The following is a 14,605-nucleotide window of genomic DNA, read 5'->3' as shown; positions in this document are numbered from 1 at the left end:
AAAATTCTTCACATTTTAAGTGGATGAGCATGAGAATTTTCTTATCACTTCTAATAGGAGTGAAAAACAACGAAAACTGAGTTACTTCCAAGTGGATAAAAGATTATTTTAATCATGTATTATACAAATCTTCCTCAGTTAAAAGCAAGAAGTGGCTAAAAATTAGGCTGCAGACTTCAAAATTTTGCGAAACATTGCCTTCATATATCTTTACCTAAAAGCTTTTTCTTTTCTAAAATAGTTTAATAAGACCATATTTCATTAGCCATTGATATGTAAGTATGACGCATGTATTTTTCCAATTATTTGATACCTAATAAATTCCTATAGCTTTTACTATTTGACTTCACTGAGCTGTGCTGTGTGGGAGGGAAAGGATATTTCATTTTTCAGCTGCTAAAATGGATAGATACATGCTTCACAGTTCTCCACTGGTGAGCTCACAGTGTCCTTGCCTCTCAACAACTCTTTCCCCACAGTGGGTTTCACATGGTAGTAATTTATTCAGAACATTCGAAATGCTGTTTCTTTTAAAAATCAGGTCACTGGAGAACACTGAAATCAGACAAGCCATTAAAACAAATTTAATGAAACTTTCAACAAATGCGACTGGCAGGACACAAGCCTTTGCAGCAGGAACAGTCGCCCGAGCTGCTTATTAAGATAGTCTCTTGCTGAGCGCTCTGCCTCTTCTGCTGCTTTCCGTGGCCCCTACGGTCTTGTTTTTGTTAGGCACTTTTAACACATTCCGTACTGCCCCGATGAAGAGAAAAGGGAGAAATCCAAACAATAAAAATACTCTTTAAAAATAGTAAAAGGCAGAGTGACTTGTCTTTTTGTTTAAATAACAATGCCTAGTACCTTCATCTGAGGCTTTAAAGTTATTCCCAACAAGTAGGAACAGGAAACAATGTTCTGCATCTAATGGGTGCTCAACAGTGACTGACTGGATATACAGGGACCCTTCTGAACATCGCCAGGGGCCTGCTTTTTTCTTCCAATGGGAAAACTATACACGTGGGGTGGTGATCTGACCCACGGAGAAATGAATCTGCAGAGTAGGGAAGCACTTTGTAAAGGGCTCATTCTATATGAAAAAATATATTCGTGCCCCCCAATCAAGATTAGACCCCTCTGGACAGACTTTCGGTGACACTGGCCAGTTGGCATGGGCATGCCCACCAGAGGACCGGCCCATGGCGTGGCTCAGCGACCTCTTTCTTCCTCCCCACACTGCCACCACCGCCCTGCCACAGCACCCCACCAACAGAGCTCTTCTGGGGTGACAGCCAGTCTTCCCTCGTTCCCTCCCTTAACCACCTGAAGAGGGGCTATTACTTTAGCACTTTTGAATGCTTGCTGTTTTGTACATCAGATTAGAGTGTTTCCTTCTAACACACACAGGGCTGGGGGGCTGAAAGCAGGAGGGAACTGTACTACAGCCACAAGAATGCTGAGCATTTTTTAGTATGTTCCATGGATTTACAGATTTATCCACCTGTAGAACTAAGTACGCTTAGTTATAAAGACAAGCTTGGCATCACTCCTTCCCCACAGGACTATGTTTTGAGGAAATGTCAGGTTCAGCCATTTGTCTAGTCACCGAAATATACTTCTTAAGCACTGTGAGTTGTTGGAGAAGCATTAATATTATTATAAATGTTAACAACTCTGTTAGTAATAATAATAATAGTATCATAATGGCAGCTAACATTTAGGGAACTATTTATTTTATATGGAACTATGTTTTCTGCTATAACCCCCACATAAACCTTATAATTATTATCCCCATTTGTCAGATGGGAAAACAAAAGTTAACTTAATGTCCCAAAGTTGCAATTATTAATTATATAGTATGAAAACAGTGTATAAGTTTTTCATGCTAAGTATTATAAGCTTCTAAGCAAAAGTCGTATTGAAGTTGGGTCTGGACCTATTAATTCACCACTTCTCAGCACCACAGAATGTTAATAAATCTGATATCAAACAAGTTTGGGGAATACTGCACACCGTACCTGTTCTTGGAAACTCACAATGTAATTAGCATATTAATGGCACTGGGAAACCCCATAGAAAAGAAACTTGTTTGTTCAGCTGAGCATTTTCCAAGTTTGGGAAAATGGTGAAAGGCTTCCAGAGACAGTTCTGCTCCATAAATATTTTATTAAAGTTGAAGAAATTAGTCAGATTTTTTGGCTGTTATATGTACTTAAATTCTGAACTAAGACATTTTAACGAGCATGGGGACAACGTGGGCAGCAGATACTGATTTTTCACATGCTTCTCTTCACTCAGAGAAAACCTCTCCTACACATCCATAGGTTCTTTCCTATGAAATGTCCTACAGCTGGTCAGAAATCACCCAGCAGGAGTGTCAATATAAAGTGTATATATTTTTGAAGTTAAGTCAGACATGGTATCTTCCTATATATTGTCATAAAAAATAAGATTACTTATCTGTATATTTCGTGTGCCACATCAGGTTCTAAGAAGGGTCTGAAGTGATGAAAACTCATTTGAACACTCTACCCACTTCACTGTTATACTTCGTAAGCTACTGACAACACAGAATTTCATATAAAACAGTGTATCTAGGCTACTGAATTATCACCACAAAATAAATTTTAAACTGAAGAGAAAGTACGTAAAATTATAATTGAATTGTTTAAAATAAATTTCACTTAAATGTGAATACATTTATGTCCTTATGTAATGGAGTCAGCATACCCGTCTTCATTTTTTCCCATTTTATTTGGCTTTGATAGGCGTACCTTCCTGTTCCTTCATAGGTATTTTGACTAGCCCATGCTGATTTTTCATTGGCATGAAGTTTTGCAAGATCACTTCGGAGCCTTTCGTTCTCATATTCCAGTTTGTTAATAGATGTATGCCTTGACTGTTCCCTGTTAGTGAAGTCCATACTCTAGAGAATAAAATAAACCATTATTTAAAAAATTGTTACTTACAAGTGATACACATTTTCTGTGCATTTGGACACATGTGGGGAAAAAACCATCTCATTTGAGTCGAGTGATGTGGCTCTACTAGTGTGTACCTCCTAAATGCCCCTCCCACCCTCACCCTCTCACAACACAGATGCTGTGACAGCTGCCACTGAACACATCGCAATGAAAGTGACACCTCCACTACTGCCCATGCTCCAACCAGAACAGGCTTGCTGCATGCACCGTTCTCTGTATCTAGAACAACTTGGCTAGATTTATGAGTTTCTGTGTTTATAGGGTATGCCTTCTAGTGTTGATTAATAATGGAAACAGAATCAATGCAACTTTCAATTTTAAAAGATTTTTTTCTGATTAAAATAATACATGTCATTACAGAAAATTACATATTGCTTCCCCACTGTTGGGTGATGCAACAAATTATATATTAAATCTATATAGACTGGGGTCTGATTCTGGACTGTTCTATACCAACAATCTTAAGGTTGGGACTGTGCCAGTACCACACAGTTTTGAACAATGTAGCTTCATGATAAAGTTCTACTATCTGGTATGGGCAACCCAATTTTAATATCTTCATAAAGGAATAAGAAACATATTTAAATCACAAAATGAGAGGTACAGAGCAAGAATAAAGATTCCTGATGCTGTTTTAATTAAATGCTGTCAAAAGTTTCTGAGGGAGAGTCTAAACTTTCCCTCTCACAAAGTTTTAAAAAACAGGATATATTCTCACATGAAAACTCATGAAAATGCTTTAAATGATCCCACATTTATAGTGCTATGATCTGAATTTCCTGATTAAATAACAGTTCTCTGCTTTCAGAAGATAATATTTTAGCACAAAAAGTATAACATGAGTAAAATATCTTTTTAATGTTCCAAATTTCTAAGTTTAAATGCTCTTAAGACTATAGATGATTATGGCTTAGAGCTTTCATTTTGAAGTTTCTAAACTTAAGGCTTTGAGTGCCATTTCATATGGGTTGCTGGTCATAAGGTCATTCAAAAAATTTTGACTAATTGCACATTTAAAATTATTTGTATATTATCAATGGCTTGTAGCAATGTGTAATGAATGAAAATATGAAAAAAGAATATGTATATATATAACTGAATTACTCTGCTGCACCAGAAACTAACACAACATTGTAAATCAAATGTATTTCAATAAAAAATGGGAAAAATAAAATACTTCATGTACTATTATATTAGTATCAATATTTATAAATAAGTATAGAAATATATATGTATTAGGCACTCAAATGTTTACCTATGTTTTATTTTTTGTTTCAAAGGCCAAGTCTGTTTATTATAATTTCTGTTTACTGCCTAAGGTATTATAGCAGTTTATAAATCTTTGGAAAGGTCTTACTTTTGAATGAAAAAAAAAAAAAAAAAAAAAAGCTCCAAGAGGGCAAACTTCCTCAACACGATACAGAAAGGGTTATATATGTATACGTCTATTGACTAAGGCGACCTCTGGGAAAGAAGGGCCATTGAAGGTATTTCGCTGCTTATTAGGTTCTTGTGTTTATGTCTCAACTTTGCTCATTTGAGATAACACTAGTGCACATAAAAAAGTAGTTTATAGTCTGCTTTAAAAGAGAAAGGATTATTCATTCTAAAAGTAGAGAATTGTGACAAATATAAAGGAAGCAAAATCTGTCCCTCATAAGGACAATATTCATATGAGCAGATCTGTTTGAAAAAGATCTTGGAAAAGGTTCAAAATTTTATTCCTAAAAAGACATCTACTAGTCAAAATACATAATTCTTGATGGTCTGCTGCTCTGTTATAATTTTATTCAAAATTTTTCCATAAAATTAGACTTCATCTGTGACTCTGTGGTCTAGTGTTGGTTTAAAGTAATTAAGAATGATAGTAATAATTTTTTAAAAAACCCACAATTTTCTAAATGTACCATAATTAAATAAGTGGTGTGAGATTGACCTCAGAATTACACAGGTAATGCATTTACACTATTTGTATTAAAAGCATTTTCCATTTCCCTTGATAACATTTCTGGGGCTCTCTAATGTCATGTTTTTCTTAAATACTTTTCTAGCGATTTCAGAAATGTATCTTCCATTAGACGGTTATCCCGTGACAACAGGCACTGATGGAACTTTACTTCTGTATTGCTGATAGGTTATTTTACAGGCTCATCATCTCAATTTCTTGTTTCCCTCCCCAAATTTTAGGGTTTTGTAGTTTTTTAAAAAATTTAAAAATTAAAAAAAATTATTATTATGATTTATTTGTGGGGGGAGGTAATTAGGTTTACTTTTTTTTTTCTTGACAGAGGTACTAGGGACTGAACCCAGGACCCCGTGCATGCTAAGCACATGCTCTACCACTGAGCTATACCCCCTCTTACTAGGGTTTCATAGTTTTAATCCTTTGTGTTTCTTGAAATGGCAAAACTTCCTGGTGCCTGTTTACTTGGACACACTGGCTTAAGGCCATATGAGTTACTAAACTGCCTGTATTTTGCATGTGCACTTTTTCTCTTAAATTCATGTATATTCTATAGTAATAGGCTAACAAAGTATTTCTACAGAAGGACTGGTTTTGATCATGTTTTAAGATTAATATATTAATTTTTAGTATGCAAATGGATGTTTCAGATGCTTATGAGGGTACTAATTTTTATGCCGTTATTTTATTTAGCAAACTTTATGGACAGAGAAAGGCAAATTAGTCTTAAAAGTTACCATAACTTCTGAGTTCTGATTAAATCTAATTTTATGATGCCTCCCTTAAATGAAAGAGAATTTAACAAATATAGGTCTAAGTAAATATGGAATCAAAAAAACTATCGTGATAAACTTAATTCATTGTTAGTTACCCAGCGGCAGAATAAGATAAACCCCTCACTTTTCTCCATATAGTCAAGATTTTGCACAAATCCAAGGAAAACATCTTTTTCAAAGCAAAAAACATCTTGCTAGTTCTGTTCCTACTCTAAGTATCTCACTGAGACCCCAGGAGAACTTACATACCAGGTGCTTGGTCCCATCACTAAATTCTCCAGAGGAGAATGGGAGTTGCCACAGCTCCAGGTATGCAGTGGGTAAGGACTGAGTGCAGGGCTGCTGTTCCTGTTCCTGGGTGGGTGTCATTTTTCAACCTTTCTGCCTTTAGTGTAAATATTCAGGGAGTATCACAGTTAATTAAGCAGAAAAATTCTCAAAGCTCTGATATTCAGAAATGACCTACCTTTATATCAGTAAGTCCACTTGTCTAGAAAGGAAAAAGTAATTGTTATTTTAATATTATACAAACACTATATATTTTAGAAGATCTAAAAATAATGATGTAAATATTATGTTTCTTATTGCCTGAGGTAAAATTTCAGCACAAATTACTTAATTCTATGCTTACTTATTCACTCCAAATATTTCAGGGAGAATTAACTAATTATGGAATTTAAACATGTAACAGGTAGGAGTTTCCTTCATGAAATCTTTAAGCTAGTAGGTGCTAAATAAGTGACATAATAGATCATAAAAGCTTAAAAAGCCAGGACTCATATTGGACTCTTTATTTATTATTCAGTGGACACTTGAGATTGTTCTCTTTGGGCAATGGCTTGACTATTTCAATTACCAAACTCAATTCCAATTCTTCACATATAAAAAATGGAGAGCAATTATAAAGTCAACTTTACGTATGAGGGGAGTGTGGCCAAGATGGCATAGTAGGAAGATCCTGAACTTGCCTTGTCCCAGGGGCACATCAAAATTACAACTACTTATAGAGCAAATATCTGTGAGAACAACCTGAAGACTAGCAGAGAAGCTTTTCCATGACTAAATATATAAAGAAGGAACCACAATGAGACAGGGAGAAAGGATGGAGACATGGCATAGTCAGGACCCACATCCCTGGATCAGCAACTCTCAAAGTGCAGAAATGTCACAATTGCAGAGGTCCTCTCCAAGGAGCAAGGGATTTGAGCCCTACATCAGGCTCCTGAGCCCACACACAGGGCACTTCAAGAGCACATAGCTCTGGTGAATGGAGGGGAATGTGCTGCTGGGCCCCACAGGACATCTTCTACATAAGGCCACTTCTCCAAAATCAGGAATCATAACCAACCTACCTAGTATGAAGATATAGAAACAGAAAAGTAGGCAAAATGAGATGGGAGAGGTATATGTTCCCTATGAAGAAGCTAGGTGAAGTGGCAATAAGCAATCTATCAAATAAAGAGTTCAAGGTAATGATCAAAAAGATGCTCAATGAACTCAGCAGAAGAATGGATGAACACAGTAAGAAGTTTCACAGAGTTAGAAAATACAAAGAAGAACCAAACAGAGCTGAAGAATACAATAAATGAAGTAAAAAATACACCAGAAGGAATCAAAAGTAGATTAGATGATAGAGAAGAACAGATCAGTGAAGACAGAGAAGGGGAAATCACCCAAGCTGAACAGAAAAAAGAAAAAACAATTTTTAAAAATGAAGACAGGTTAAGAGACATCTGGGACAACATCAAGGATACTAACATTCACATTACAGGGGTCCCAGAAGGAGAAGGGAGAAGGAAAGGAGCAGGAGACTTACTGGAGGAAACAACAGCTGAAAACTCCCCTAACCTGGGGAAGAAAACAGACATCCAGGTCCAGGAAGCACAGACAGTCCTAAACAAAATGAACCCAAAGAGATCCACATAAAGACACATTATAATTAAAATGGAAAAAATTAATGATCAAGACATAATCTTAAAAGCAGTAGGAGAAAGCAACTAATTACATACAAGGGAACTCCACAATACTGTCAGCTGATTTTTCAGCAGAAGCTCTGCAGTTCAGCAGGGAATTGCATGATATATTTGAAGTGATGAAAGGGAAAAACCTACAACCAAGAATACTCTACCAGCAAAGCTATCACTCAGATTTGAAGGAGAGAGAAAGTGTTTTACAGATTAGCAAAAGCTAAAGAAGTTCAGCACCACTAAGCCAGCTTTACAGAAAATGTTACAGGGATTTCTCTAACTGGAAAGAAAAGGCCACAACTAGAAATATGAAAATTAGGAAAGGAAAAATTTCATTGGTAAAGGAAAACATACTGTAAAGGTAGTAGATCAACCACTTATAAAGCTAGTAGAAAGGTTAAAAGACAAAAGTAGTAAAATCATCTACATCCATAATAAATAGCTAAGGAATACACGAAACAAAGAGATATAAGACTTCAAAAATGTTAAACATGAGGGGAGAGTAAAAATGTAGAGTTGTCAAAATGCATTTGAACTTAAAAGATCATCATAAATACAGTCATCAAATCACAAGGAAAAAAGCAAAAGAACAAAGAGAACAATGAACAAAATGGCAACAAGTACATGTTTATTAATAATTACTTTAAATACAAATGCCTAAACACTCCACTCAAAAGACACAGAGTGGCTGAATGGATAAAAAACAAGACCCATGTATATGCTGCCTCCAACAGACACACTTAAGATCTAAAGATACACACAGACTGAAAGTTAGGGGATGGAAAAATGTATTCTTTACAAATGAAAAAAGGTATTCTATGCAAATGGAAATAAAAAGAAAGATGAGTTAGCAATACTTATGTCAGACAAAAAAAAAAGACTTTAAAACAAAAACTGTAACAGAGACAAAAGACATTACATAATTATAAAGGGATCAATTCAAGAAGAAGACACAACAATTGTAAACCTAACATAGCCCAGAAAATAATCCACACTTACATGGTCAATTAATCTATGACAAAGGCAGCAAGAACATACAAGAGGAAAAAGACAGCCTCTTCAATAAATGGTGTTGGGGAAACTGGAAAGCTACATACCAAAGAATCAAATTGGACTATTCTCTCACATCATGCACAAAAAAACCCACAAAATGGACTAAAGACTTACATGTAAGACCTGAAATGAAAGAACTAGAAGAAAACATAGATAGTATGCTCACGACATCAGTCTCAGTAATATTTTTTTGGATCTGTCTCTTTAGGCAAGGGAAACAAAAGCAAAGATAAACAAGTGTCTTACATCAAACTAAAAAGCTTTTGCACAGGGAAGGAAACTATCAACAAAACAAAAAGGCAGCTTAACAAATAGAGGATATTTGCAAATGATACACCTGATAAAGGTTAATATCCAAAATATATAAATAACTCACACAACTCAACATCAAAAAAACAACTGATTAAAAAATGGATACAGGATGTGAACAGGTATTTTTCCAATGAAGACATACAGATGGCCAAAAGACATGAAAAGATGCCTAACATCACTAATCATCAGGGAAATGCAAATCAAAGCCACAGTGTGACCATCTCATACTGTTAGAAAGGCTATCATAAAAAAGACAACAAATAACAAGTGTTGGTGAGGATGTGGAGAAAAGGAATGCTCGTGCACTACTGGTAGGAATATAAATTGGAACAGCCACTATGGAAAAAACTATGGAGGTTCCTTAAAAAATTAAAAACAGAACTGTCATATGATCCAGCAATTTTACATCTGGGTATTTACCTAAATGAAACAAAAATACTGACTCAAAAAGATATATGTACCCCAATATTCAGTGAAGCATTATTTTCAATAGCCAAGATATGGAAGCAACCTAAGTGTCCACCAACAGAAAATGAATAAAGAAGATGTGTATATATACAATGGAATATTACTCAGCCATCATAAAAAATGAAATCTTGTTATTTGGGACAACATGGATGGACCTAGAGGCTATTATGCTAAGTGAAATAAGTCAGATGGAGAAGGACAAATACTATATAATCTCACTTATATATGGAATCTAAAAAACAAAACAAGCAAATAAAACAAAAACAGACACAAGGACACAGAGGAAAAACTGATGGTTGCCAGAGGGGAGGTCATGAGGATGGTTGGGTGAAATAAGTGAAGGAGATTAAGAGGCACAAACATCCAGGCATAAAATAAATCAGCTATGGGATGCAATATACAGCATACGGAATATGGTCAATAATGCTGAAGTAACTTTATATGGGACAGATGGTTACTAGACTATTGTGGTGATCACTTCATAATATATGCATCACTAATCACCAGGGAAATGCAAATCAAAACCACAATGTGACCATCTCATACTGTTAGAAAGGCTATCATAAAAAAGACAACAAATAACAAGTTCATTTCATAATATACGCAAATGTTAAATCACTATGAAGTGCACCTGAAACTAACATAATATTTTATGTCAAGCATATTTCAATTTAAAAAATTTCCTATATGAAATACAATCTTACATAAAATATATGATTAAATTTTTAATAAGCATCACATGGAAAGCTACATCAATGGCATTCTATTTTATGACAGCCCCACTAATCAATCTTTAGACAAATATATATTATATATGTATATATAAGTGCTAAGTGCTGCAGACATAATCAAAAATCAAAAAGTGACCTTGCTTTTATGGAAAACACAATAAAACTGAGCAGACTAACATGTATGAAAAAATCGTGAATAATACAGATACGGTATAATTATGCGTTAAGTTATGTTGCACCAAGTAGGAACTCAGATGTTTTTTGAATCAACGAATGTCAACTGTTGGGACTGAGGTCATGCAGGAAGTGAGATGAGACAAGGCTTTGGTGATCGTTTAATGATATTAGTGATGGTTTCCATGATAACTTATTCAAACCTTTTAGACTACAGGTGAGTCCTGTAAGTCCTCAAGTATTCATTGAGCCCTACCCTATACCAAACCTTACATGAAGAAAAGTATAAAGTACAGTCCACTTCTTCCTTCAAGAAGTCCACGACTTCTTGACAAATCATATGAGACAAATCATACCTACACTAAATAATTAAAAAATGAAAGAAGACAATTCAAATACTGTTTGTTATAATTAACAGTGCTGTTGGAGAAGGGACATGGGTAATGGGAAATGAATTCATGGAGGAGATAAAATTTAATCTAGTCCCTTAAGGGACTGATAGGATTTAGTAAAGAAAGGGTATGTCTTTACTTTGGTAAAGGAAAAGCACTCAGGTGGAGGACATATAATGGATTGATTCATTCATTTATTCACTCACTCATTTGTTCATTCACTCATCTGAAAAATGGGTGAATTTTTCAGTGCCTCCTATATTCAGCACTATACTAAGTACTGAGGTACAGCGGTAAACTAGGACACAACTGCCCTCAATGAGCCGACTGGTAAGGGGATGGCTAGTTGACAAGAAACAGGTAATTTTAATATTGTGGTATGATAGACGTTAAGTAAAAGATGCTATGGTAGCTTCAAGGAGGGATACTTAACAGAGGAAAATCAAGGAAAATTTTGTATAACATGAAATTTATGCTGAGCGACTTAAAAAATTAATAGGGCATGACCATGTGAAGTAGGGAAAGGGGAGTTTTAGGTAGAAGGAAAAGTATGTGCAAAGGCCTAGAAGCAAGAGAGCATGAGAAATGAGCATCACATGTGCAGATGAGACCAAGACTGGTCTAGCTACAATGGGGGCTTTGTGTGGGTCACTACAGAGAACCAAGGGGGTGAGCCAGATGAAGGAAGCTACGGAATGTGAAGAGTTCTGATTTCCTACGGGAAACTGAGCACGTGTTCTTGAATGGAAGAATGGCACAAGGAAAGGTTACATAAGAAAAGCACATCTGGTGTGCCAGATTTAAAAAGAAAGAGAGCTAAACCACACAAGCTTAGAAATAAGAAAAGAAACACAAATGCAAAATACAGATGAGATGCAAAGGACTTTAGGATCTTACTACCTTCGGTAACAAGGAAACATATTGGAATGGGTAAAGATTTCCTAGAAAAATAAAAATTACCAAAAACAACCTAAGAAGAAGTGAAATTTTTATGTGCCAAGTACCCTAAAAGAGAATGGAAAGGTAATTGAAGATCTACTTCACTGAAACTTCAATATTCAGATGGTTTCACAGCTAAGTTCCTTCTAACCTTTAAAGAACTGTAATTCCAATATTACTTAAATTATTCTAGACAACTCATATAAATATGAAAAGCTCCCAATTTATGTTATAAAGCCAGCATAGAAAAAAGAATTATATACAAATCTCATTTATACACACAAACCTTAATTTCTAAATAAAATGTTATCCACTAGAATCCAGTAATACATAAAAACTGTTAGAGTATGACTGTCACATGCTGAAGTCCTAATCATTATCAATACCTCAGCATATGACCTTATTTGGAAATAAGACCTTTATAGAGGCAGTCAAGTGAAAATGAGGTCATTAGGGTGGACCCTACTCCGGTATGACCAGTATTCAATCGAAAGGGAGAATCTGGACACCGAGACACACACGTGAAGGGAAGATGATACGAAGAAACAGAAAGAAGATGGCCAGACGGCCATGTGAAGACAGAGCCCTGGACGGATGCATCTTCATTCCAGGACTGCCAAAGATTGTTGGCAAATCACTAGAAGCTATGAAGAGGCAAAGATGAATCCTCCCCAACAGGTTTCAGAAAGAGCATGGCCCTGCTGACACCTTGATTTTGGACTTGGAGCTTCCAGAACCTATATGACAGTAAGTTTCTGTTGTTGTAAGCCACCCAGTTTGTGGCACTTTGTTATGAAAGCCCTAGAAAATGAATACAATGACCAAGAAGGTTTATTCCAGGAGTTCAAACGTGGATCAATATCAGGATCATAGTCTATTACACATCAACTAACTAACAGACAAAAACTACATGATGTCATAGATGCTAAAAAGGCATTTGACAAAACCAGCAGCAAATTTTAAAAGCTCTAAGTGGATTAGGAATAGAAACATATAATAAAGACCATAAATCAAGAACAAATATTATCCTAAACAGTAAAACTCTAAAACAATTTCATCTAAAGTCAGAAATTAGACAGATTTGTCAGCAATCATGATTATTATTTAATATTCTCTTGGACTGTTTTAGCAAATGCAATATGACAAAAATTACTGATATGAATAGTAGAAGAGATAAAACTATTTTTGTTGATAAAATTGTATATCTCAAAAAACTTTAGAAATTTTAGTAAAATTACTACTAGAATTAAAAGATAATTTGGCTTTTTTCCTATATTAGCAATAAATTCTTTTTTTAAATTAATTTATTTGGGAGGCATTAGGTTTCTTCCTTTCTTTATTTTTAGAGGAGGTACTGGGGATTGAACCCAGGACCTTGCGCATGCTAAGCATATGCTCTACCACTGAATTTCCACCCCTCCCATCAGTAAATTCTTAGATATGGAAAAAGTAAAACATTACGCTTAACCATAGTGACAAGAATTATACAATGCCTGAGAATAAATTTAAAAAGAAAGGCACAGAACTTATACAAAGAAAATTGTAAGGCCTTATCTAACAGCACAAAATAAGGGATGAAGAAATGGAAAGCCATAGAGTATACTTGGATGGAAAAATTTACTATCACAAAAATGCCAATTCTTTTAAAGATAATATATAAATTTAATTCAGTTCCAAATAGAATCCAAGAGGAAATTATCAGGAAAAACTGGATTAATTGAGCTTAAAATTTATATAAAAATTTAAATTTGATTTCTGTTTTATATCACATACAAAATTATAATTCAAATGGGATTAAATATTAAATGAAAAATATAAAGATCTTTGAAGAAACTCTAAGAAACTATATATATTGTCTAGAAGTTGGAAAAACTACGTTACTCAAGGAAGGAAATTCACAAGCTATAAACAAAATGACCTGTATGTTTGACATAGAAGTTCAAAACTTTTTGTATGGCAAAATGATATCATAAATAAAATTAGAAACAACAAATTTAGAAAAATGCTGTTAAAAATTGACAAGAAAAAGACAGCCCAAAGAAAATGAACTTGAGCTTTTTTTTTTTATAACTAATTCATAGTACATTGTCAATAAGTATGCAAAAATATGCTCACTGTAGTCAGGGAAATGCAAATTAAAGTACTGCTGAGAAATCACTTTACACCCATCAGACTTAACAAAAATCTAAAAGAGCAATAACATCTATTGGCAGTAAGGATGAAAGAAGAAGGTACTCTTATACAAAAATGATAGACATGATTTAACAACAAATATTTTAAAATTAAAACATACATATACTTCGAATCAGCAATTCCATTCTTAGGAAGCTGTTCCAAGATGTATGCATAAGGATGTTCTTCACAGTATTGCTTATTTGTACAAAAACCTAGAGACAGAGCTGTTAATTATGAATGAGTTACGGTTGACCCTTGAACAACATGAGTTTGAACCGTGCAGGTCCACTTACACATGGATTTTTTTCACTAAATTTGTATTACAGTATTGCAGGATCTGCAGTTGGTTGAATCCTTGAATATAGAGGAGTGCCAATTGTGAAGTTATGCACATGTACACCAGAGACAGACACACTGTAATTAACTTCAGTAAAAAATAAAAATAAAAAATAAAGTTATGCACAGATTTTTGACTGTGCAGGGTCAGTTCCCCTAACCCCCATGTTGTTCAGAGTGAACGTAATTCTGAAAAATAGCTGAATAACTTTTGATATGTTCGCATCGTGGGGATATTATTAAGCAATTACACAGAAGCACATAAGACCTGTATCAGTTGACTTTCAAGGATTTTCAAAGGATATTTTGAGTGAACAAAAATAAGGCACAGAGAAGTA

At 34.8% G+C, this 14,605-nt stretch overlaps 1 protein-coding gene across 6 annotated transcripts in view; it reads right to left on the bottom strand.

The window, feature by feature from the left end:
• Nucleotides 1-14,605, bottom strand: part of DEUP1 (deuterosome assembly protein 1) — an 89,951-nt gene that overhangs the window by 23,523 nt on the left and 51,823 nt on the right. For 3 of the 6 annotated variants that reach the window (XM_031460544.2, XM_031460545.2, XM_031460546.2), the window contains 2 exons: nt 6,187-6,210; nt 2,772-2,923 (listed from right to left, as the gene is read on the bottom strand). In XM_031460544.2, coding sequence (XP_031316404.1) covers nt 2,772-2,923; nt 6,187-6,210 — 176 coding nt within the window. The remainder of the gene's footprint in view (nt 1-2,771; nt 2,924-6,186; nt 6,211-14,605) is intronic. The other 3 variants (XM_064492807.1, XM_064492809.1, XM_064492808.1) reach the window with 1 other exon arrangement.

This window comes from Camelus dromedarius, chromosome 12 (genome assembly GCF_036321535.1).
Source record: "Camelus dromedarius isolate mCamDro1 chromosome 12, mCamDro1.pat, whole genome shotgun sequence".
Lineage (NCBI taxonomy): Eukaryota > Metazoa > Chordata > Mammalia > Artiodactyla > Camelidae > Camelus > Camelus dromedarius.
Note: the sequence above shows the minus strand (reverse complement) of the source record. Positions and strands in the feature narration are given on the sequence as shown.